The following is a 25,448-nucleotide window of genomic DNA, read 5'->3' on the forward strand; positions in this document are numbered from 1 at the left end:
TATAGTTTTAATCTCCAGCACTTCCTAAGGAAGGCTGGTCAGCTAATTTAATGGGACTTTAAAAAGTGAGTTTTCATTTCCATGTTCACAAATAAACTTAAAATTATTGTTTGAACTACTAAATTTGTTTTAAATTCTTTGGATTCTTTCTGTTATTTTGTTTATCTGTATAAAGATTACCATTCTAAATTATTTGAGGAACCCAAGTAAAACTTATATTATCTAAATTTTTAATGTTCATCAGTGAAAGTGCAAGATTTTTGGTGATTATTAATTTTAATAAATTGATTTTTAAGTAATTTTTGTTGACACAGGTATCATGACGAACAAATATCTAAAATGAGTTTAGCAATAAACAGTAGTGACACTAATAAAAATTTGCACAGAAATCAATTTGTTTCAAATTTTAATTTTTTACCACACATTGCATTAGAACTCTTATGAAACCATGAAGCTTTCTAATTAGTTTGACCAAACATCAAGGCCACTTGCCTCTATAGGGAAAGCTAAATAGATTAAAAGATTCAACTCATAGCCCAGCTCCCATAAGTTCCCCCTTCCCTCTCATATCTCAGAAACTTTTCAATAATAAAATATCATGTTTGAACAATTTTGAGTGACAGTGCTTTGTGGCACAATAGCATTAAATGTGAACAGCTTAACCTCTACCACTGGTAAAGTCAAGTGTAGTTAAAATTGGCTAGAGATTTTTCAGTGCTTCTGTCTACTTGGTGGGAAGAGGCAGTAGTCCTTGCAAGGAATTGAGATAATTTCAATTAAAGTGACATATCTTTTGCTTTTGTTTTTTAAATAGATCGATTTGGGCTTGGCCAGCCAGGAAGAATACCTGGTTCTGTGAATGCCATGAGAGTTCTGAGCACAAGTACAGATCTTGAAGCTGCTGTTGCCGATGCTTTGGTAAGAGGCACAGTATGTATGTAAACAGAGTCTGTTTGAAATACTCATCTGCATTTCTCTCTGTCTTAACAGGAAATTGCCCCCAAATCAGGTTATTAAATCATCTTTGACACTCTTTAAAATTGTGTAACTGTTGGGTAAATTTATATTGTTATTGTTTGCTCCTTAAACTTTTATCTCTGCACACATATAAGTGAAAATGGACTTTACAGAAAATATTAGCGTCAAGTATTTCTTATCGGTGCTCTTCAGTATCAAGGAGCTTTTGATGACACTGGACTTCTCAGATGTCACTGGGCTTCTTTTTTTCTTTTTAACCATGTTTTTTTTTTTTTTCCCCTGGCACTTCCTTTTTTCCATTCTGTTGCTTCTATTGCTTTACAGACTTTGATGGCATAACCTAGACATTTTATTATAATAATAGGTAATAGAGTTTGAGGTTTGAAAGTCTTGCGTTTATTCTATTATCTTGTCCGTTTGATTTTATGTTGTTTTTCCTAAATCTTTGAGGATGTGAAGCAATGGTGGAGTATGTTTTTGCATCATTATAGTGTAATATCTGAAAACCATAAATGATCATGGATCCTTTAATTTTTTTGGTTATGCCAAAAAGTTCCTTGGTAGAATCAGCTTGTGGTCAAATTGCTTTTTAAAGATGTGTTTCAGCTAGTCACACAGTCTCTTGCATATTCCGGTTTATGTGCTCAGCATTTGAAATGGATGTTCTTTAGAACTGTCTGATCACTGGCCTTGCTCTTGCTGTTTTAAGATTTATTCTCTTGTAAAGGAAAAAAGTATGTAATATCCTGCTTTCAGATTCTTAAGTTTTTAATCCAGCCATGTTTTGTCAGATCAACATTTTACAGTTTATGGCTATGGTGATTCCAGTTTTCGTTCCTTCTTGTCTCGCCCTCATTTAGTCCTGCTCAGTCAGGTTCTTTGACAAGTATCTGTGAGCAAGCAGTTTGCTACTCTCATAATGCTTTTCCTGTAGGCAAGCTGCCTGGCCATGTTATTCCTCAACCTTATGTATAGAAAGACTTTTTTCTGGCAGGTGCTAGAGTTCAGGGTAATTGCTCTAACTATGGCTTTAAGAGTCAAGAGCTTGAACAGAATTCTCTGAAACTGTTTGTCCTTCCAAGTTGCAGCATTTAGAATCTGTATCTTATTCGTTCAGAGACCCTGGGAAGTGGAGGTCAAAGGGGTGGGAAATGATGGATGTGAAGCCCTTAGTTGAGATTTCCACTTAAGTCAGGGGAATTTCTTAGTTCTTTAAAGAACTGCATAAGGGACTGTGTGTAAAGTTCTAGGAGGCAGAATAGGACTTGAGAGTTTGAGCTTTGGCTTGACTTGACTTGAGCTTTTCTCTGAGCTCTGGCTCCCATTAGATTCATACTGCCCTTGTTACTTTTTGTCCAAACTTTAGTCTCTCCAAGTGACCTGCTTCTGAAGAGAAAACACAGAAATGGTACAGAATCTTTGCCTCACTGAATAGACACCACGGTGTCAGACAGAATGTCTCAGAGGAAGAGATAGAATTAATGGTGACCTTAGAGATTTGCCTCACTGGTATGGGAAAAGTTTTAGCAAAGAATTACAGCAAGTTACCAGAAGGTCTTCTGAGACATGGAGGAGGGTTAGGAAATGCCATTTTGAAAGCATTCTTTATTATTATTCGCTTGATATGAAACGCTTGCTAACCTGTGTTTTTGGTTTGCTAAGATATGTTTTGCTGTACACTTTTGTTGCAAGAACAGTCCCTACATATGCTTCTGACATAATTCTCTATGCTTTTTCCCCATCCTTCAATATTTTCCTGCCTACAGCTGTTAGGAGACTCCAGGAGCAAGGTACCAGTGCTTTAACTTTTGTTTTACAACTTTATTTCTTCTGTTGTAAGTATTTCTTTCAGAAGCTAGTGAAAACCAAAAAATATAGTATAGAAATTCTGATCTGAAACATGATTTTGCGGAATCATAACAGTGATTCACCATCATTGTTGTCTTTGTTCATGGTGGAGTCAGTCACCTTTCATGTGCATCTGTTTGAGTATTTATTTCGAATGTCAAGCTCTGCTCCTTCGCCGAGTAGTGTTTCCTTTTATTAACTCAATTTGTGCCTGTTCTTACGTCGTCATGATTTCATGAATGGGTTTATCAACATTTTTCTTATTTTAGGAATCTGGTTTTTGTGTGACCATATAATTTATTATCCAAACAAAAATGCTTTTGAGATTAAAAGGGAGATGCTATTAATAATTATGACAATAGGCTTAAGGCAGAACAGTCCTGAGCAAGTTGGATTAATAATAATATGCCATATTATTAGAGAAGTGTATTTGTATGGTTTAAGCCAATAGCTATTTGTTTTGCTTCTATCAATTTTATATAGTTGCTGCTATATCATATTTATGGGTATAGCAGTTTTGTGTTCAGGGTCAGAGAAAATAATAAAGTGGGTATTATAGTCTACTTTCAGAGAAGCCTATTTGTGTTTCAAAACCCTAAGTCTTTAATAAAAGTGGCCAGGAGTTAGAAACCAGCCTGGGCAACAGAGGGAGATGACTTAGGAATCCTTTTACATGGGCTGCTTCTGCCACTGACATTTCAAATTCTGACTTTTTCAGGAAACATAAATATTCACACAAGTTTATCCATAGACCATGCTCAAGATATATTGCTTTTGACTGCGGAGAGGCTGTTGGCTGCATGTATTTGCATTGTGCCAGGTGCCCAGCTGAAATATTTAACATATAATTTCATTTAATCCTCACAACAAGCCTGTATGATAGGTATAATTATTGTTGTCTTAAAGATGGGGAAACCGAAGCAAAAGGCCTAGGAGGCTTTCAGAAGTCATGCAGCCCAGTCAGTGTTGGCACCAGGATTGTGATCTGTCTGTCTTCCTGTAAAGTCCACACACTGTACTAGAGGCCACACTCTTTCCTCTCTACTACAGAGTGCTTTGCTTATTAGTTATTTTACCTAATGGAAAACTGCTTTTCTGTTTGTATTTCCATAATCTGTAAGCACAGGAAAAGTGTGTGTGTGCATATGTCTTTCTACACTTAACTCTTTGTTGTAGATTTTGTTTGGTATGACTCACGGTCATTTCACCTTTCTATTTCTTCCTCAATCACTCCCATCCCTCATTGGTCCTGTCAGAAGAAGCCTGTGAGGAGGAGATATGAGCCGTATGGGATGTATTCTGACGATGATGCCAACAGTGATGCCTCAAGTGTTTGCTCTGAGCGCTCATATGGCTCCAGGAATGGTGGCATTCCCCATTATCTGCGGCAGACTGAAGATGTAGCAGAAGTTCTCAACCACTGTGCTAGTTCAAACTGGTCAGAAAGGAAAGAAGGGCTTCTGGGCCTGCAGAACTTACTGAAGAGCCAAAGAACACTGAGGTGAGGACCACAGCAAGAATATGAGCTAAGTTTGAATCCCCTGTTGAACTCTTCAGGGGCTTAAAGGGTTTTCCTATAATTAATGGAGTTTTCAAGAGGTCGCTTGCAGGAACAGGCACTAAAGGTACCAAGATGACTAAGAGACAGTCCCTGCCATCCAGAGGCTTTGAAATATCTGGCAAATATCCTTTTTTTCTTTCACTTTTTTTTTTTTTTTTTTTTTGAGATGGAATCTCGCTCTGTTGCCTAGGCTGGAGTGCAGTGGCATGATCTTGGCTCACTGCAACCTCCGTCTCCCGGGTTCAAGCGATTCTTCTCCCTCAGCCTCCTGAGTAGCCGCGCCACCACGCCTGACTAATTTTTGTATTTGTAGTAGAGACAGGGTTTCACCATATTGGCCAGGCTGGTCTCAAACTCCTGACCTCGTAATCTGCCTGCCTTTACCTCCCAAAGTGCTGGGAATACTGGCGTGAGCCACTGCGCCCAGCCCATCTGGCAAATAGTCTGTAACTTATTAGGCTGATAAAAGATTTAGGGTGGACACAGTGGCTCATACCTGTAATCCCAGCACTTTGAGAGGCCAGGGCAGGAGGAGCACTTGAGTCCAGGAGTTTGAGACCAGCCTGGGCAACAAAGGGAGACCCCCATCTTTACAAAAAAGTTAAAACGTTAGCCAGATGTGGTGACATGCATCTGTAATCCCAGATACTTCGGAGGCTGAGGCAGGAGGATCACATGATCCCAGAATTGGAGATTGCAGTGCATTATGGTTACACCAGTGCGCTCCAGCCTGGGTGACAGAGCAAAACCTTGTCTCAAAAACAAAACAAAACAAAACAAAAACCCCATGTTTGGTTCCCTTCTGTTTCATATTTGTCCAGTAGATGTTATTTGAGAAATGTCTATGTACAGTATGCAATTCAGGTTTAAAGTAAATAAATAAAACAACCCTGCAGGTTAGTACGGTTCATTATACTTTAGAGTCCTAGATAGGATGTTATCAGTCTTAGTCTGGAAAATTTTGATGCACATGTGCATATATGTAGCTTATAAATGTACATAGTAAGGAGGTAACAAAATGGAGCACTCTAGTAACAGCATTGTCTTTTAAATGGATTGTTTTTGCTTTTTTCTTTGTTTCTGTTTCATGAATTTTCTAAAGTAAGCGTGTATTATACATACCAAAAAAGTATGTGGTTATACCATATTTTGTCAAATCTAAGGCACCGTACACACACCCTTATTTTTAGCCCTTTAATAAATGTCACGCGTATTAAACCGTGACAGCACAAAAATGTCATTGATTATAAGATGACTCAATTACAGAGATGTGAAAATTAGAGAAAGGAGATGTGAATGGGAACTAAGAAATGGGCGACTTAGAATACATGAAATGCAATCTACTTTATCCTTTGGATAGTTTTTGTAAGATAAGTTAATGGTCATAGATGGGCATCCCTCTTGGGTTCTGTAAGGCTAAGTGAGCACTGGCTGATAAGTCGCCCAGCTCTCACTGTGGCTCTTCAGGCCATCTGACTCCAGCCTCCTGTACTCATACCTGCCCCCCATTATTCATCTGTTCATGAAGGCGATATAGGAAGTTTTGTCATGTGCCTTCTGAAACACAGGCATCCTGTGACGCTCTGGTCACCTGTCAGAAACAGAAGATGGTTTGTCACGATTGTTCCTCAAGAATCTGTTTAATCCTGGTGGTCCCACTTTGTAGATTCTTAGTGTTCACCAAGTACCTATTGAATAATTTCTAGGAATCTGTTGATTGGCATTGGTCTAATCTAGGTTACATCGTTAACAATATTGAAGGGTCCTTGAACCAACTGTCTCATCCACATAAGAAGGCATTAATCAGGGATGATTTGTGGCAGAGAGGACCCTTCTATCAAACTTTAACCATGGGACTTGGTGGTTGTCAAGGATCAGAAAAGACAAAGGGCACCAATGTGAAATGAATGTTTGCTTTGTCCTAGGTGCAGTAGAAGGTACAATGTGTTATCTTTTTTCATCCTCTCAGCAGCCACATGACATGGCTTACCCTGTTTGACCAATAAGGAAAAACCAGGCTTAAAGATAGCAGAGTACTTATTTATTTTATGTATTTATTTTTGAGACTGAGTTTCGCTCTTGTTGCCCAGGCTGAAGTGCAATGGCATGATCTCAGCTCACTGCAACCTGTGCCTCCTGGGTTCAAGCAATTCTCCTGCCTCAGCCTCCTGAGTAGCTGGGATTATAGGCACTCGCCACCATGCCCAGCTGATTTTTGCATTTTTAGTAGAGACGGAGTTTCACTATGGTGCCAGGCTGGTCTTGAATTCCTGACCTAAGGTGATCCACCTGCCTTGGCCTCCCAAAGTGCTGGGATTACAGGTGTGAGCCACTGCGCCCGGCACAGAGTACCTTATTTACAGCAGAACTGAGATTAAAATCCAGGTCTGTCTGACCCTGAAACACATGCTGTTTTGTTTTTTGCCTTTTTCGTTTTGTACCTCTCATTACAATGCAGGATAGGCATGCTTTTTAAACTTTATTCCATTGCTTTTCAATCGTGGCATGTGGAAGACACAGCTGGGATAAAATGAAAAAGATTTTGGTGCATGGCTTTATCACTTCCAGATGTGTCCCCTTGAGTAAATCACTCAGTCTTAGTTTCCTCATCTTAAAATGAGAACCGATCTCTGGTTTTGTATTCCTATTTGATTTAGCTACAAATTAAATAAGAGTTTGTGAAAAAAAACCTTGTTATGTAGATATAAATTATGTAAAGCTTATGTAGTTGACTGATCAAACAGATTACCCAGGTGTGGTAGTGTGCACCTCCCAGCTACTCAGGAGGCTGAAGTGGGAGGAACGCTTGAGCTTGGGAGATTAAGGCTGTAGTGAGCTATGATTGCACCACTGCGCTCCAGCCTGGATGATAGAATGAGACCCTGTCTCAAAAATAATACAAGTAGTCAATTCATTGAATTCTGTTTTATTTCTTCTAGTCGAGTTGAACTGAAAAGGTTGTGTGAGATCTTCACCCGGATGTTTGCTGACCCTCATAGCAAGGTAGGTCTGGAAGTCATGCCTGCCCTGTCTTTCCCCCTGCATGTCTGTGTGCTCTGTGTGATATACTATCCAAGAATGAGAGCGAATTCCCGATAGTGCAGTTCCGACCTTACAGAGTAACACCAGTTTCAGCACTAGTGTATGTTACATCTTTCAAAAACAGAATTCTTGGAAACTTAAATGTGCATAAAATTTCAAGTTAATTAAGTGTGTTTCAAGTAAGAGTTATCAGGGAGAGAATCAGATGGTCTTTCTTACATTCAGCAAATATTTCTGTATGTCTCCTGTTAGCCAGACAGTGAGGTAGGTGCTAGGGTATAAGATCGTATTATAATATCATGCATTTTTTAATGTTATAGTATATAGTGAAGAAAATAAGTGTATAATTATTTTTGTATCCCATGTAGAATATGTCTGTATAGGACAAGATAGAAAAAATGAAAGTATTTAATGGATTTATTGAAAAACCAGATTATTTCTTAAAATAGGATTTTGCTGTTCCCAAGAACTTGCTGAATTGGTGATCACTTAGGTGGTGCCCACACCTCCTGAGGGCCATAGGGAACACTAAGCCTGAGGAATGCTTTTTCTGAGGAGAGAGTCCCAGCTGAGGGGGAAACGCCCATGCGTATGGGACAGAACACTTTCCAGGGGTGGTGGAAAAGGGGTGAGAGAAGGACTCTTTACAGAAATTTACTTGGGGTCTAGATTTTAAATACCATTGTTTGGGAGGAGGCCCTTGGAGACTATTAAATGCTTTTAGAGGAAGAAAGTAGAGGGCAGGATGCAGATTTAGGGAAAGGGGTAGATAAAGGACAAAAGTAAGGTGTGGAAATGGATAGAACCTTAAATGAGCAGAAGCAAATCTTTAATGCTGACATGCAGGATCAACTAGTTTTCCTAGTAAAGATGGCCTCCTCCGAGTCTTCCTGGAAGAAAGAAACCCGTGGCGGCCAGAGAGCCCAGCCAGTTAGTCATCATCATCTTTCTTTTCCTATCCTTGCTTCCTCGTAGGAATTGTCCTTGAAATATCAAACATCCATCCACCCATTCATTCACCCAGTCGTTTAACATTTACTGAGTAACTGCTTTGGGGCGGGGATATAGAAAAGAAGATATGGCCCCAGCCTTTTGAGGTGCTCATGAGCGTAAAGGGGAGTGAATGCAAGGGTTCTCCTCCCCTCTCCCCACAGCTCTCCTCACTCAGTGTCATTCTTGAAGCATGTCTTAAACTTTCTGCTATGACCCTCACAGCAAAGTCAACATTAACAATATTAATAAAAATCCACTGGGCACGGTGGCTTACACCTGTAATCCCAGCACTTTGGGAGGCTGAGGCGGGTGCATCACTTGAGGTCAAGAGTTCGAGACCAGCCTGGCCAACATGGCGAAACCCTGTCTCTACTAAAAATATAAAAATTAGCTGGGTATGGTGGCGTGTGCCTGTAATCCCAGTTATTTGGGGGGCAATCACTTGAACCTGGGAGGCGGAGGTTACAGTGAGCTGAGATCGCACCACTGCACTCCAGCCTGAACAACAGAGTGAGATTCTGTCTCAATAAAAATTCAGGAAAGACTGAGCTTAAACCTTTAAAGGCCACATAGATATCCAAATTTAAAATGTATCAAGATTCTTCTCTAAGGTAGTGTTAAAAGCAGTAAGATTTAATGCATAAGCATAATTAGATTCTTAAGATTTAAAACATAAGCACTATTAGATGGTTTAGAACATTGATAAATTTCTGTTACCTGTCACCCCTAGATTGCTGATTCAGAAGCAGAATGTGAGGATAAAGAAGGAAATTTGTTTCCATCAGAAGTCTCTTGTACAGTGAGTTTGGAGGTCTCAGTTTAGTTAATATTTGTTAGCTGCCTGTAAGCTAAGCCAGGAATCCCACAGCTAAATGACCTTTTTCCTGAGCTGTCTCACAGGAGACCCCTGGTGGTGAATAGTTGCTCTACTAGAAATGAGGCGGTATAGGGTTCATGGGCTGTCCAAGTAGAACAAGTTTCGTTAGCAAGGTAGGGATACTCAGTGCTACTTTTCTCTCTGAAATTGGTTCAGAGATATTCCACTATGCACTCTATTTTGCCTTAGCAAAAATCATTACACAACAGCATGAGAATTATGTTAATATCTTTTATTCTAAGCTGTAACCATCTGTTACTTTATGATAGCTGAAATTGGTGTACATCAAAATATCTGACGTGAAAAGCAATAGCTACACACTAGTGAGTAGGTGTTTTTATTGGCTCATTTTATAATAGCATGTGTTGACTGCTAGATAGTGAATAAGAATACTATAGAATTAGGACACAAGGATTTGTTGTTGTTTAAGAAAGAAAAGCCTTCATGATTAAACTCAGAAAAGTTCATTTCTCTCTGTACTGCTTTTTAAAGACGTATATTGAGGGAGGAGAGAATATTTCATTGGTTTGTAGCCTTTTCAGGTTTTCTTAAACGCATGAAAATGGTATTAATTCACTGCCAACTAACATGGAATTTGTTTTGTTGCATGGCCTCGTTTGCGGTGGAATTCACAACAGAGAGTAAGTTCCATTCCTTTTTCCTTTATCTGTTTTCTGCACTACATTTTCCTTCTGTACTAGGAACAGTTGTTGACAGTGTTAACCTAAGTTACAAGAGTCTGGGCAAAGCACGTATGGGCATTTTTAATGTTTTGTAGACTTTGGAGGAAATTGTGAATTCAATATGTGAAGTACTTGGTTTTCCTTTGTGTCTAGGTTTTCAGTATGTTTTTGGAGACTCTTGTGGATTTTATAATAATTCATAAGGATGATTTACAAGACTGGCTTTTTGTTCTTCTCACACAATTACTTAAGAAAATGGGAGCAGATTTACTTGGATCTGTGCAAGCAAAAGTTCAAAAGGCTCTAGATGTCACAAGGTAAGTGTTTAAGAGTTAGTTTTGACATTACAGGATACTTGTAGGTGACTTTTTGCCATTCTCTTTTGTTACCCATGGCGTTTGTCACTCACTTGAATATCTTTTACTCAGTTCTCACTTTCTGTTGTTGACATACTTGTTGACATGTCTCACCAATCCATGAAATGAAATACCATATCTTCCTTGTGTTGATATTACTTTTGTATTTAAGACATACATAACAAACAAATGTAAAACTTTGGAAATTGATTCTCTTCTCATTAAAAAACATTTAAAGAAAACATTTAGAATATTTGTTTACATTTTTCTGAAGACCTTAGTGTTTTTATTACTTCAACTTACAAGTCATACTAGAAATTGTTCTATCAGTGTATGATGTAGAGTTTCCATTGGTCCAGGAAAATTCTCTAAATTGACAGTACGTTGGCTCAGAGATTAATAGCACATTTGCAGTAGTTGTGACCCTTCTGGCTGTTATGAGAAAAGGAAAACTGCTGAAACCCAGAAAAGTTAGAAAAGACTACGTGCTGCTGCTGTTCAGAAACTGCTTCTCTATCGTCTGTGCAGTTGTGGGTCCTCAGTATGCAAGTATGAGAATTAAAAGATCTTGGAAGACACTTTGCAGTAATGTCTTGGTTGTGATTTGGTGGAATATGGATGGGGGGGAATGTCAAATTGGTGAACTTTTTTAAAGAACAAAGGAATAACTTCCAAGTGACTCAGAAAATTATCAGGGCGATAACTTTTATAAGTTACTACAACCTGGAATAATTATAGTTATCATAGAATTTCAAGATGAGAGGACCTTAAAGATGATGCTCATTTTATCAGTGAGAAACAGACACTTTACCTTGACTTTGTGTTAGTGGCTGTTTGGGAATGAAAATCCAGGATTTCTGATGATTGCACTGTTGTCTGTTCTTATTGTTGCAGGCTGTCTTGTGGGTGTGTGTCCTCACCTCCTGTCAGGGCAGGGGGGTGGTATGGATAGCACTAGAGCCTTCTCTTCCCTTTCTGGCTCCCTTGACTAGCACAGTAGCATATCCTGCCCTGCCAGCTTCCCTATGTGTGCAGCTGTTACATGACTCTGACTTCCAAGTATGCATCTGTTCCTCTACACCATGATGCCAGCTGTTTTCTTTTGGCCCTTGACCCTGTCAATCTGTGTAATTGCATTGCTATAGAATTCTATTATCCAGAGAGATTTCCCTTCTGGTTTTTAATGAACTCAAAGTAATGTACTTGCATCTGTTGATGAGGCCTTAAAAAAAGAATAATAATAAAATAAATAAATAAGAATGAAAGTAACGTACTACATTTGCAATAAAGCCTTCAAACTTTGTCATTCCTTTGCATGGCTAAACTTAGTGGAGTTAGGGGGCATTACAGTACACCATTATACCAAAGAATTATAAAGGTTTAGCCAAGATTGACTGAGGGGTAGGCTGATAAGCTGGTATCATCGAATGGAGTAGATAGGAGGGCTCTTGAAAGGCTGGGGCCAGTTGTGACCACATTGGGACATGGGCTCAGTAGTACCAGACTTTTAAAGAAATGTGAGAAATGTGGATTTGGGCAACATATTTGAGAATTTTTTAAGATACTGTGAAGGCCAAATAAAACACATGTGAGCCAGACTTGGCCTATAGGTCACTTAATTTAGGTGAATTAACCAATGACCAGATCCATTTCATATTTTTAGGAATGGTAGGACTATTAAGATTGTATTCCTAAACTTTGGTGATTAAGGAATACAGCTGTGACTTCCTGTTAGTTTTCCTGGATGCCCCTTTAAGAGTCCTCATCTCAGTAGATTTGGTCTGAGTGCCTAAAGCATTTTTAATATTCCCTTCTTTTTCTCAGCAGTTGGGATACACAGTTGTTTAAGCTGATCTAGAATAGTCAGTGACTATTAATAGGAGGTTTTAGTGACGGCTGAGAATTGCTTCTCAGTTTATAGACTTCAGTGCTAATCTGCCTCAGTTTCCTTTCCTTTGCCTGTGCCTAACAATGGCGTATTTCCCGATTATACACACCCATTACTGAAATGTCTTCTCCATCCACCCCATGCTGCCAGAAAAAGGGAGGGACATTTTGTGGGTGGCTTGTTGACATAGTCACGTAAATCAGGTATACTAAAGTGTACTTTCCTTCCCGAAGTGATCTTCAGAGATTCCAGGGTACAACTAGATGGTGGGAGGAAAGGGTACTATTGGATCAAATTCACTTTTTATTAGTAATTGTATGTAGGATAACACTGGTACCTAATATATGCCATGTGCTTTTTATTTTTGTTGTATGATTTTATTTACTTTTCAAATCAATTCTATTTGCTTCATTTTAAAGAGTCAAACCTACTTCTTTATTTTACTACATTTATGTAGATTGGGAAAAATCTCTAAGGGGGTCCAAAGAAAGCAGTGTAGATATTTGCCTTGCATTTATCTTTCCTGTTAATATGGACGTTACATCACCATTTTCCACATGGGCCCCATTGTGCAATTTTTAACTAATACTAGTAATTACAGCATTTTAACAGAAAGAGCACTGACTCTCTGGCCAAGAGTCCCTGAGGGCTACTTGATTGGATCAGAGATGCATGATGACCACGAGAAATAAGATCAGCAAAGGCAAGAATGGAGCAAGAGAAGGGGCTCCTGGGGCCCCAGGCTTCTGTGTGTGATTTGTGGCTGGATGGGAAATGTTTTGTCGCCGTCTCACAGGCGACACACTTTTGTGGTGTGCAGGGACCCTAAGCCGTGACCAGGACCAAAGAGGATGGTGCGGTTAGTTTAAGCAGGGTCAGCTGTAAGCAGCCCAGTCAGGATGTAAAAATGAGATTTGGGTATCAGAAGCGATTTTTATGTTTACACAATATCCAGAAAGGTAGCTGGAGGGAAAATGAGCAACTCCCTAAAAAGGCGGGTAGAAATTTCTTCCTTAGTTTATTGCTTAGTCTTAATTTTTTAAATAGCCACTCAAAGTAAGTTCAGTTTGTGTTTGGGGACTGCAAAAAGATTTTCCTTTTTCCATATTTTCTGTATAACATGTATTACTTTACATAAAACAAAAAGCACTGTTAAAAATGTGAACAGGGTTTTACATACATTAACTTACAATGATATGCTTTTGTTAAATAGTTTTATGTTGTTTTGTAATAAATTTCTTTAAAAATCACTTTTTTCCCACCATCCTAGGGACTCCTTTCCATTTGATCAACAATTTAACATTTTGATGAGATTTATTGTGGATCAAACTCAAACTCCAAACCTCAAGGTCAGTAATTATTTGTCGTTACTATTCAACCCTGGAACTCAAATTTGCTTAAATTTACTTTTGTTTGTACATGACCCATGTTTAGCTATTGTGAATAAATCTGCTGTGAGCATTCTTGCTTGATTCTTTGTGGACATGTTCCTGTTTCTCTTGGTTTGGTACCTAGTAGTGTATTTGCTGGTTCATTGGATAGGTATATGTTTAGCTTTTTTAGAAACCACTAAAATGGTGGTACCATATTGTATTCCTACCAGTAGTTTATGAGAGCTCTAGTTTTTCTACATCCTCACTAACATTTGAGCAGTACTAGTCTTTTTCACAATTAATATTTAAACTAGAAAATTAAGACATTCTTATGTGTGGAAATAGGTATCTTGTTGGAATGTTTAATATTAACATTCTAAGCTATGCAAGTTAATTGTTACATGTTGTGGAAAATCATACCTGTAATAACAAGACCAAGTTTGAGGGAGGATGTGTGTTAATTTGAATTAGGTCTCGTTCATTGTCTGTTCTTTGATCATTAACTTTTTGGAGGTTTTAGGATGAGCCTAATAAATAATTACCTTTTTCTCCTGAAGTCAAAACTAGTTGAGAAGTTGATGGTGAAGTTAGGGCAGAGCATCAGCTTGATTACTGAAAATGCTGCCTTACAGAACATGGCCTAGAATGTGTGACAAGACTAGAGCTGAACGTACCCTGCAGTCAGTGGCAGAGCTGGAAATCCCACAGGCCTCTCGCAAGGGCTCCTGCCCCGGAAGTGTCTTGCAGCATAGGTGAGGGGGAGAGCACACTTCTCTACAGGCACCTAAAAATGAAGAGAACTGAGTCGTGTGCTTCTTCCTGTCCCCAGACTTACCAGTCAGTCATTTCATGCTTTTTCCCCTGTTGGATGTCGCTCCATGTGGAAACTATCAATACAGGAGAAAGAAAGGAGATCCCTCTCAACAGGGTTTACTTTTCTCTAGCCACCTGATAAGAATTGTGTTCAAAGATGCATCAAGTGTACTTAATGTTTATAGTTATTGGCTCTTTCAGGTCAAAGTTGCAATCCTGAAATACATTGAGTCTCTGGCCAGACAGATGGATCCAACAGATTTTGTAAACTCTAGTGAGACAAGGCTTGCTGTTTCTAGAATCATAACCTGGACAACAGAACCAAAGAGTTCAGACGTGAGAAAGGTATGTCCGAGAGAACTGATGTATAATTACAGATTGTTCCTGGGCTTGTGGTAGACAAATGTATTTAGAAACTTGAAAACCACGCCGCCCACACACAAACCTTTTGTCCCTAAGGCTCTGCTGTTGCTCTTTTCTCTCTCTGGCTCTGCCCAGTTTTGAACATAAAAATGAAAATCTGAGATCTTGCACGATGGCCTTGTGGTTTCCCCAGGCATCTATTTTATATATTTTCTAATATGAAATCACTAGTAAATTAGTGTCTTTTACACAGATGTTTGTTTTCCTTATATCAGTTTGTAATACATACTTTGAAGACAAAATTGCAGACCTAGGGCTGGCTGGCTACAGGGTCCCTGATCGTTAAAATGTAGTTGAAAAGTTTGATAAGATGCAATGGATTCTTAAAAAAGAGCAAACATCTTTCAATATGTAGCACATAAGTATGTGTGTGATATGTGAGTATGTGCTTCTGCGATGGAATGTTACTTAAGTATTGCCTGCTACAGGCTGAAACATATTTTAGATTTGCATATTACCTCGATTAGGGCCTGTTTGGAACAAACGAGCTTTGATGATAATGCCCACTCCCTGTGGACGTGCACATTAGAATATTTGAACAAGGACTTATTGTCCTTACTATTCTATTCAGAACATTACAGATAATTTTGAATTATTAGCCTGAGGCTCCAAAAACCTCAACTTATTTTAATACTAGCTCAAGCCAAATATAAATAGAACATTAGATATCTTGCCAGAAATCACTTCGTTCATTTACTGTTTGAATGAGCTTCAACACTTGTTTCAGTTATTTTGGATTATACAGTGTTACTTTGCAAAGCTTTATCTCCACTGATGTGCTACTTTCCATGCCTGCCCCCCTACTTCTCCTTTCCCATTGTGAGGTGTACTTAAATCCTCACCTTCACACCTAACTTACACCTAGGTTCTAGGACAATAATCCTGATCTTCAGAGGAATTTGAGAAGATTCAGATTTAATAGTTCCCAGTCCTGGCTGCAATTAAAATCAACGTAGATTTCTGAGCTCTATTCCCAAGGAATTTGATTTCATTGGTATAGGGCAGAACCTAGACACTCTGTTGTTTTTTTGATGGGGGTTCCTTTCACTCTTGGCTGATTTTTAATACACAGACAAGGCCTAGTATTTTGGGCCATGGCCCTGGAATGAACCTCAAGACATACAGACTACTGATGTAGTCTTGATCTGTTTCTTGCAAATTCTCTTGCTAGGCAGTGTTGCTCCTCAGTATCTTCAGGACTAGGCTTGGCCTCTGTGTTCCCTGGCATCTTCCCCACCACCCTACCTTGGACCTCGAGTTTTTGTGCTTCCTCTAAACCCACTTTAGTGGTTAGGGCCCTGTTACCCTGGGCAACTTCCTTCAAACTGATGGAATACTGGCCTGGTTTTCTGTATGTTGTCACTCAGTGCACTCTGTATTAATCATAGAAAGCTTCCTAGAGAAGATAAGATTCATCCTCAGATGTGGAATATGGATGCAGTTTGCATAAGTGATGAGTTTAGGGGAAGGACAATAGTCCTGTTTAAGAAATGAGATTTGTCTGGGAACAGTGAAATAGACTGATACGTCTGAAGCAGAGGGTTTGGGAAGTTGAGCAGTAAGGAGACTGTTTTGCTCACACTGCATGCTCAGTGCCTGGCATATGCCTGGAGTAACATAGTAGGCATTAATATATTTTGAATGAATTAATGAATGATAACTACCCATATGGAATGATTTCATTTCAAATGATATTTTGAAGCCATCATTTTTAAAACTATAGTTTTGGAAGTTCCCTTCTTTTGACTTCTTTATTCGTTTTCTATTGTATAACAAATTACCACATACTTCCCTTGAAACAATACAGATTATCTCACGGTAATAAATCAGGAATCTGGCATGTGTTCTCTGGGTCCTCTGGTCGGTGTCTCAGAGGCTGAAACAAGATGTCATCTGGATCTGCAGTCTCATCTGAGGCTGAGATCTTCTTCCAGCTCATTGGTTCTTGGCAAATTTCAGTCTCTCGCCGGTGTAGAACTCAGCCACCTGCTTTCTTGCTGACTGTCAACCGGGGAGCCATTCTCAGATAGTAGAGGCTACCAGGAATTTTGCTTATTCAAAGCTATCGGGAGAATACATGAAGAAATAATAACTAAGAAACTCCCCAAATTCGACAAAAAACATTATACATCTAAGTAGCCCAACAAACTAAAAAAATTTGGATTTTTTGTTTGTTTGTTTATTTGTTTGTTTTGAGATGGAGTCTCGCTCTGTCACCCAGGCTGAAGTACAGTGGTGCGATCTCGACTCACTGCAATCTCCGCCTCCCGGGTTCAAGTGATTCTCCTGCCTCAGCTTCTTGAGTAGCTGGGATTATAGGTGCACACTACCACACCTAGCTAATTTTTGTATTTTTAGTAGAGACGGGGTTTCACCATATTGTTCAGGCTGGTCTTGAACTCCTGACCTCGTGATCCGCCCGCCTTGGCCTCCCAAAGTTCTGGGATTACAGGCGTGAGCCACCGCGCCCAGCCAAGATCTTTTAATAAAAGGATTCACACCTAGACACATAATATCTAATTGCTGAAAGCCAAAGCTTGCTGAAAGCAGCAAGAGGGGAGAAACTCATCCCGTGCACAAGATCCTCAATAAGATTAACAGCTCATTTCTCTTCAGAAACCACGGAGGACAGAAGGCAATGGATGACATTGAAGGTGCTGAAAGAAAAAAAGCGATTAGCCAAGAATTCACAGTTTGGCAAAACTCTAATTCCAAAATGAAGGAGAAATTAAAACAAAGCCAGCCATAGAATCTCTCTCATTTTGAATCTCCCTGATGCCCTTTTTTTTTTTTTTTTTTTTTTTTTTGGTGAGACAGAGTCTTGCTCTGTCACCCAGGCTGGAGTGCAATGGCCCGATCTCAGCTTACTGCAAGCTCCGCCTCCCAGGTTTACGCCATTCTCCCGCCTCAGCCTCCCGAGTAGCTGGGACTACAGGCGCCCGCCACCTCGCCCGGCTAGTTTTTTGTGTGTTTTGTTAGTATAGACGGGGTTTCACCGTGTTAGCCAGGATGGTCTCAATCTCCTGACCTCGTGATCCTCCCGTCTTGGCATCCCAAAGTGCTGGGATTACAGGCTTGAGCCACTGCGCCCAGCCTCCCTGATGCCTTTTAAGGGCTTGCCTGATTAGGTCAGGCCCACCCAGGATAATCTTCCTTTGGATTAACTCAAAGTCAACTGATTAAGGGCCTTAATTACATTTTTTGAAAATCCCTTCTGCCATGTAACACAGTCATGGGAGTGATATCCATTATATTCACAAGTCCCGTTCACTCTAAGGGTGGGAGGGATTATATAGGGTGTAGTACGTTATGGGGAATCTTGGGGGCCGTCTTAGTGTCTTGACTACCAGGACTTTGATGTCTCTTTTAGGGGGTTGGCAGAAGGCTACCATAGTTATTCCATAATTCCTTGGCTCTTATTTTAGGAGGGAGCTTTTTTACCTATCTATGCAAATTATGATGTGGTTCAAGTTACTTAGCAGACGCATTTCTGTGTTCTGTCACCTAGATTTTTTTTTTTAAATCATCTAAGATATCCGTGGCTCTAAACTATTTGGCTTTCAGTAACATTCCGCACTAACTAGTAAAGCATTACTTTTGATTCAAATAGTTGTATCATAGGACAGTATTAAAATAGATGTCCTCAAACTCTACATTAGGGCGCTGCAGATTAATCCTTTTTGGAGGTAGATTCACTTTTATTTAAATTCCCTGTTTTGATGTACCATCCATTGAACATTTATAAATATAGTTGCTTTTGTCAGTGATGCAGCTGCCTTACCCAGGAATATGAGATGTTCTTGAAGTACTGTCAAAATGAAAGTAGTGCCTAAATAAATTAAAATACTTAGAAGAATTGTGATATAGCATATATCACTGCTCTAAGATCTAAAATTGATAAGATTTAAAATTATTTTAAAGCTGTATAAAAATAAAACTAATACCATTCTTATCTAGATCATTTAGCACACTAAACGTAAAATACATGTCTGTATAAATAAACTTTGTTCTGCCTCATCCTTCATTTCCAGAGTTTTTTAAAGGTTATATTAGGGATTATGGAAATCTTGGTGATTTAAAAGCATTTTGTGATCTTAAACCAAGTTCTTCTGTTAATGTCCTGCTTTAATTTTTTTAGGGTGGGTGTTCTAAATACAGAAGAGCCCTTCAGTCTGAAATTTACACAGTAAATTCTCAGACTCATCTCTGGAGAATATTTTATGTAAACAGAGTACCTGGGGACTTTCCAGACATTCTCTAAGTCCATACAACCATGTTTGTGAAAGCACTTTTGAAGCATTTTAAACTAATACAAGCTGATATAACTCAGATTCATTGATTTTAGCATTTTTAATATTTTGTTTTCCTTCTTAGCTCAGTATATTGGGGTGTTTCACATTGTGGAGGGAGGGGTGCTTAAATTGTTAAGGTGTTTTTAAAATCAAAACACGAACGAATCACCAGTGAGGTGTGCTTACCACACTGAGACTGGTTTGGACAAGACGAAAAAGCCCAACCCAGTCTGTAACTGGCCTGCTGTATTCCAAAAGTAAACTTTTCCATTTTCTCAGTGTGGGAGCCCTGACTAATTTAGTTGTGTGATGAAACTATGCAGACGTACACTAGACCTTTCTTAATGCACTGTATTGACATAAGATAATAGTATATATTACTGATAGAAAGAAGGTGGGTTCTGGAGTTTGACCTCCATTTGACTTCTGCGTCTGCCACTCACTGGGGTCAGAGCAAGTAATTTAATCCCTGAGTTCTTGTTTATTGTCTATAAAATGGGAATAATAATACTTGCCTCAAACTGGGCATGGTGGCGCGTGCTTATAATTTCAGCTTCTTGGGAGGCTGAGGTGGGAGGATTGCTTGCACCCACAAAAAGAGACCCATCTCTAAAATACATAAGTAACACTTGCCTCAGGCATTACTAAGCGGATTAAATTTTTATTAATATATTAATAAAATATATTAAAACCTAGACATTTTATTTGCAGTTGCAGCTCTGCTATTATTTTTTGGTGATTGTTTTGGTTTTACTGCTGTTGTTATTTATGGAATAAACTGAGTACCAGAATTTTTTCTAAGATTAGGAAGCCATGTGATCAGTCAGAGGGAATGTGGTAATGGCAGTAGAATTTTAATTGTATGTTTACATGTTGGAATTTAGAATGCCTGTATGTTAGCTTATCACATGTGATTCTCTTTGTCAAATGAAGCAACAGATTTAGCCCCCAAACCTTGTTTTGAGAAGTGTGGGCAATGAAGGCATGGCAAAGAAACCTAGAAGTATAAAGATGCTGTTGGCTAGAGCAGGGAGAAGTATTAATGCATAAATTGCATTGAAAAGGTGAGATTTCTAATTGACTTTAAAAAAATATATGATTATAAAGGCAGCATGCCTCTAGTCTGAAAGCTAAGGGTTTTACTATCAAATAACTGAATCTCAGCTTAACTGTGACTGTGAGTCTCTTTCAAGTCTTTCTTGTTGTTGTTGTTGAGACAGTCTTGCTCTGTCATCCAGGCTGGAGTGCAGTGGCACGATCTCAGCTCACTGCAACCTCCGCCTCCCAGGTTCCAGCGATTCTCCTGCCTCAGCCTCCTGGGTAGCTGGGATTACAGGCACATGCCACCACACCCAGCTAATTTTTGTATTTTTAGTGGAGATGGGAGTTTCATTTGTTGGCCAGGCTGGTCTCAAACTCCTGACCTCAGTTGATCTGCCCACCTTGGCCTCCCAAAGTGCTGGGATTACAGGTGTGAGCCACCATGCCGGACTCTTTCAAGTCTTATTTGGACATCTTCCATTTCATCACCTGAAGCAAGAATACTCCTTTTAAGTTTATTAAGTAAAAGACCTAGTGATGCTACTGAGGGTTAAAACTGGCAGCTACTGTTATTATTCTGATTCTTCCTAACTTTCAATCATGTGTGTCTCACTGATTTTATCTAAGAAGCCAAATGCTTTTGTAGCTAACAGATTGCCATGTTTAGGCACTTTCTGCTTCTCTCTGATTCAATCCTCCCACCTTTCCTGTTTGCCAGTCCTCGCTTCAGCGTAGTCGAGTAGGTGAGGATTTCCCCACTAGGTCAGCTTCAACCTGCTCTGGGCCTGGAGAAGGAAACTTGGAAGAAAGTTGTAAACAGGTAGATTGAAAACTGTGTACTAATTTCAAACAGCACACTTCACTGTTTGCATTTTAGATTATTAATACCAGTTGCCCTTATGAAGGCACTGGGAAGCCTTTGATAAATCTAAAATTAATATAATACTATATCAGCGTGTGTATGTGTGCCTGTGTCAACCTTTGTGTTGTGGCGTGTTTTATGATTAACTACCTTCTCAGTGATATAGCCATGTTTGTGTCGACTGCTACCATATTTTAATAGAATAGTAAAAAGGAGAGATAGTAGGCTGGAGCAGTAGCACACGCCTGTAGTCCCAGCTACTTGGGAGGCTGAGGCAGGAGGATTGCAGGAGTTCGGGTCTGCAGTGCACAGTGATCATGCCTGTGAATAGCCACTGTACTCCAGCCTGGGCAATATAGCAAGACCCCCATCTCTTGAAAAAAAAAAAAGGGAGAGATGCTAAATGAGAAATGACTGAAGGTTTTGAAATAGTTTCTCTTTGGTGACTTCATGAAGCAATTTTTATTGAGAGTCTGAAGGGAGCAGTGAGTTGTTTAATAAATTGGAAAACTCTGCTTTTCCTCTCAAATTTTGTTTTCCCAAATTAATAACAACACTGAAGTGTTTGGCAAAGCTTTATTTTGATCTGATCTGCTAGGAAGAATTCCTTTCTGCTATAATGTGTGCAACATTCAAGACAGTTGATGTCCCTGGGAGTTCTCTTCATATGGTAGCAGTGAGATATGAAGAACCTTTTACAAATCCCACCTCTCAAATTCCTCTATGAGGGTGTGTGTGAGAATCATTTCATTTTAAGTTGCCATGTGATCCTTAAAATAAATTGCCCTAGGGTTGCCCATTAGAAAAAGTCAGCAGTACTCTTGAGTTTTTCATCTGGCTGCCTAATGGTCTTGCCTCTTACGAAGACAACAGTTCAGATATGCAGACAAGAACAGTGGCGTACTCCGCTTTTTGAGTCACTAGTGAACATGAGCTATGCCCCAGGCTTTTTAAATGCATCTCTCCAGCCCAGTTCCATATCTGGAATTACTTGTTTAATGAGATCATATTGATGGTAATGATAAATATAACCCAGTTTTCTTCCTTGCTTGGATTCCATTTTAACTTCTCACTAATTCAGAGGGTCAGAGATAAAATATTTGAAAATAATAACAGTCTAATTCCTTGCAAAACTCTGATATAAAATCTTTTAAAAATTGGATACTTGGGCCGGGCACTATATGCCTATAATCCCAGCTACTCCAGAGACTGAGGCAGTAGGACTGCTTGGAGCACAGGAGTTCGAGCTGCAGTGCACTGTGATTGGACCTGTAGATAGCCACTGCACTCCAGCCTGGGCAATGAGACCCCCGCCTCTTTTCGTAGGAAAAAAATGTATATTTAAATGATACTTTCTACCAGTTTCTAGAACTTGGATCTTATTTTTAAAAGATTTTACTTTGGAAATACTTTAAGCTACTAAGTTTATAATTTGCATCATGAAAAGCCTCAAGTTAGCTTGAGACATTAGATAACATTCTGGGAAGAAATATTGTCTCTTAAATAAAGGCAGTGGCACATTTGACATAAAAAGCATACTATTCAAGAAGGTAATTATATGTTTTATAACCTTCAGGTGCCATTTTCAGTCAACAAAATTTAAGTGCCAATATTTTTTAATTAAATTGATGACATTGATGTGTTTTTCCTGCTGCAATTCCAGGCTGCTGCTTGCTTTCTTCTTGTAGTGCATTATTTTTCTGCATGCACTGGTTTTTTCCTAACACCTAATACAATGTGTTTTAAAAATATGCAGGTTATTTCGCATGAGTTTTGGAAAAACTTGTTCTGTTATACAAATGTACATATCAAATTAACAGTACATTAAATTGTTGGTGAAGTAGATTCCTTCAGATAATTTGTTTAAAATGTTTCCAAAATGAAATGTAGAAAAGCATATTTTAGTAAAATCAATAATAATGTTTTTTGCCCATGTCATAAAAATATTTTGGCACTTATGATTTAATTTGGGTGGAAAAGGTATTGATGACTGTATTTGAAATTAAAGGGGGGAAAAGTAATGTACTTTTGCCCAATGCTTTGATGAATGATTTCAAAATGTTAAAGTAATTTTTGATTATATTTTTAAATTCATAATTCTTATTTTTGGTTAAATACCTTTGGGTTTTTGGATTTCTTTTCCTTCTCCATGCACAAAATAGTAATTTTGTCCTAACTGGACGTATAATTAATTGTAGCATGGTAAAATCCTTGAACTATTTTGTGATTTTTATTTCCAAAAGATTCTCTCTGCAAGCACATTTTTTGTGTAATATTCTATGTCATGGAAAAAAATTCTGAATAATTACTGCAATCTTAAAAATTACGGTCTTTGGAAAGACTTTATGTTTGTAAAATCTTTATGGTTAAAAACGAAAAAGAAGTGATTATATTCACAGACAGTTTTTTGTGTCTTTCTTTCCCTTGACTCTTAGAAATTAATAAGAAATGCCAATTAGTATTTACTAAATTTTTTTTGGCTTGGCTTTTGTAAATGAAAACTATTATAATTAATTCCTCAGGCATTGTGCTTTAAGCTCAGATTGCCTGCTACTAAATCCATAGAAAGCACATCACTTACTAGAAGCCCGAGTCTCGTTGACTACTCTTACTGCTTTGCCTACGTCGCTACCGCAGTCATTACAAGCAGGCTTGCAGTGTGTTGACTCAATTAATAAGCAAAAGTAGAACATTTTCCAAAAGGCAGAAGAGCACGTTTTTAATGTAGACTCCTTCAAAGTCCGGTTTGCTTCTCAGAAGTCTCTCTCCTTGGTTTATAGGTGTAAAAGTAGAAGTTTTTCTGAGGTATTTATACTCGTTTTCTCGTGTTTCTTAGTCAAGAGAAATGTGGCTTCTCAAGATAACCTAATGCAGCTTGTTTAAAAATATGTGCTCTCCAAGGTGCACTGAGATCCCTGTCCAGTTCTGAATTATTCAAGTGGGATCAATCTTAAACTTTTTAAACTTTTTAATTGTTTCATTTAGCTATTTACCAGCTTCCTTCCTAGTACCAGATAACAAAAGAAAAGTTCTAGGAATTTATTATTAGTGTGCTGTGGAATTCCAAGGCCAGGACATTAAAGTGAAGCCAGAGTTTATTTTCCAGATTGAAGTCAGACTAATGATTGATATTATTTTCTTCAGATGCTTCTTTGTTTTTGATGCCTAGAATGCCCTCTTATTAGTGATTTTACGTATAAAATATTTTTTAAAAACAACTTTTATCAACATTTTGATGAAGGACCTATTGTACGTTACATAGATTAATCATGGTTCCTTTTTCTAGGCAGCACAAATTGTGCTAATCTCTCTGTTTGAATTGAATACTCCTGAATTTACCATGTTACTTGGTGCCTTGCCAAAAACATTCCAGGATGGTGCCACCAAACTCCTGCACAACCACCTCAAGAATTCCAGTAACACCAGTGTGGTGAGTGCTTTGGTCACGGTTGGTGCCTCTGTGATGTCCATGACCTCTGCGGAGCCATTACCTAGAACCTACTCTCATAGAGTACCCCGTTTCCTTGTCCTCTTTCGGGAAATGCCGAGCATCCTCAGGACGGGGCCATCCTGAGCCCCGTGAATGAATGAATCTGATATTTAAGTATGGCCTTTTTTCTTAGGTTGTTCAGTCAGCTACATTTTCACTAGGCTATCCAATTAGTCATTCATTCACTGAGTTGGTCTTATTTTTCAACACTGGAAAGATGCAGATGCTCAATTTTGTCTGTCACTCTGGCACACCCAACATCAGGCATTCGACTCCAGGAGTGCCTGTATGATGATTATTCATTTTTGGTTTATATGCACTTAAAATTGGCCTTATGATACTGAGGGGTGGGGGAACCATCCTGGGCAGATTCTACCCATTTATTTACATGTGGATTAAAAGACCAAGGAGAGAATAGAATAATATTCTATGTACAGCACTGGAATAATGATGCCTATTCTGCTTCACCCCAGGGCTCTCCAAGCAATACGATTGGCCGAACGCCCTCCCGACACACCAGCAGCAGGACCAGCCCCCTAACCTCACCCACCAACTGTTCCCATGGGGGTCTGTCTCCAAGGTAAGGTCATTTCTTTACTTTCCACAGAATTAAATAAACTAAAGCACCTTAATTGCTGTGCAGCCTATTTCTAGATTTTTTAGACTAAGCTAAATAACAAAAAGAATATCGAGTATCAAGAACCATGGGTTCTAGTCCTCACTCAAATTGTAACTGTATAATCTTCCGCAAAGGGGTTAACTTCTATGGTAAGATGAGTGGTGTGTGCTGAATGTTCTCTGGTTCTAGTAGCTCTAAACACTCACTGGTACCTAATAGTACCTACAACTGAAAGTTTACATTTAGTACTGTTTTGCATAGAATCCATGTAGAAGCTCATTACCTGTTCTGCAAGTGGTAGAACCTGAA

General features: G+C 38.9%; 1 protein-coding gene across 40 annotated transcripts in view; it reads left to right on the forward strand.

The window, feature by feature from the left end:
• CLASP1 (cytoplasmic linker associated protein 1) overlaps positions 1–25,448 on the forward strand; it is a 307,430-nt gene that overhangs the window by 234,318 nt on the left and 47,664 nt on the right. For 15 of the 40 annotated variants that reach the window (XM_021923484.2, XM_017947944.3, XM_021923498.2 and 12 more), the window contains 11 exons: positions 815–918; positions 2,745–2,768; positions 4,083–4,327; positions 7,327–7,390; positions 9,153–9,233; positions 9,938–9,940; positions 10,136–10,299; positions 13,497–13,575; positions 14,614–14,757; positions 24,317–24,460; positions 24,994–25,100. In XM_021923484.2, coding sequence (XP_021779176.1) covers positions 815–918; positions 2,745–2,768; positions 4,083–4,327; positions 7,327–7,390; positions 9,153–9,233; positions 9,938–9,940; positions 10,136–10,299; positions 13,497–13,575; positions 14,614–14,757; positions 24,317–24,460; positions 24,994–25,100 — 1,159 coding nt within the window. Of the gene's footprint in view, positions 1–814; positions 919–2,744; positions 2,769–4,082; positions 4,328–7,326; positions 7,391–7,987; positions 7,991–9,152; positions 9,234–9,937; positions 9,941–10,135; positions 10,300–13,496; positions 13,576–14,613; positions 14,758–24,316; positions 24,461–24,993; positions 25,101–25,448 lie in introns of all 40 variants that reach the window. The other 25 variants (XM_021923495.2, XM_009185059.3, XM_021923509.2 and 22 more) reach the window with 10 other exon arrangements.

Source organism: Papio anubis, chromosome 10 (assembly GCF_008728515.1).
Source record: "Papio anubis isolate 15944 chromosome 10, Panubis1.0, whole genome shotgun sequence".
Taxonomy (NCBI): domain Eukaryota; kingdom Metazoa; phylum Chordata; class Mammalia; order Primates; family Cercopithecidae; genus Papio; species Papio anubis.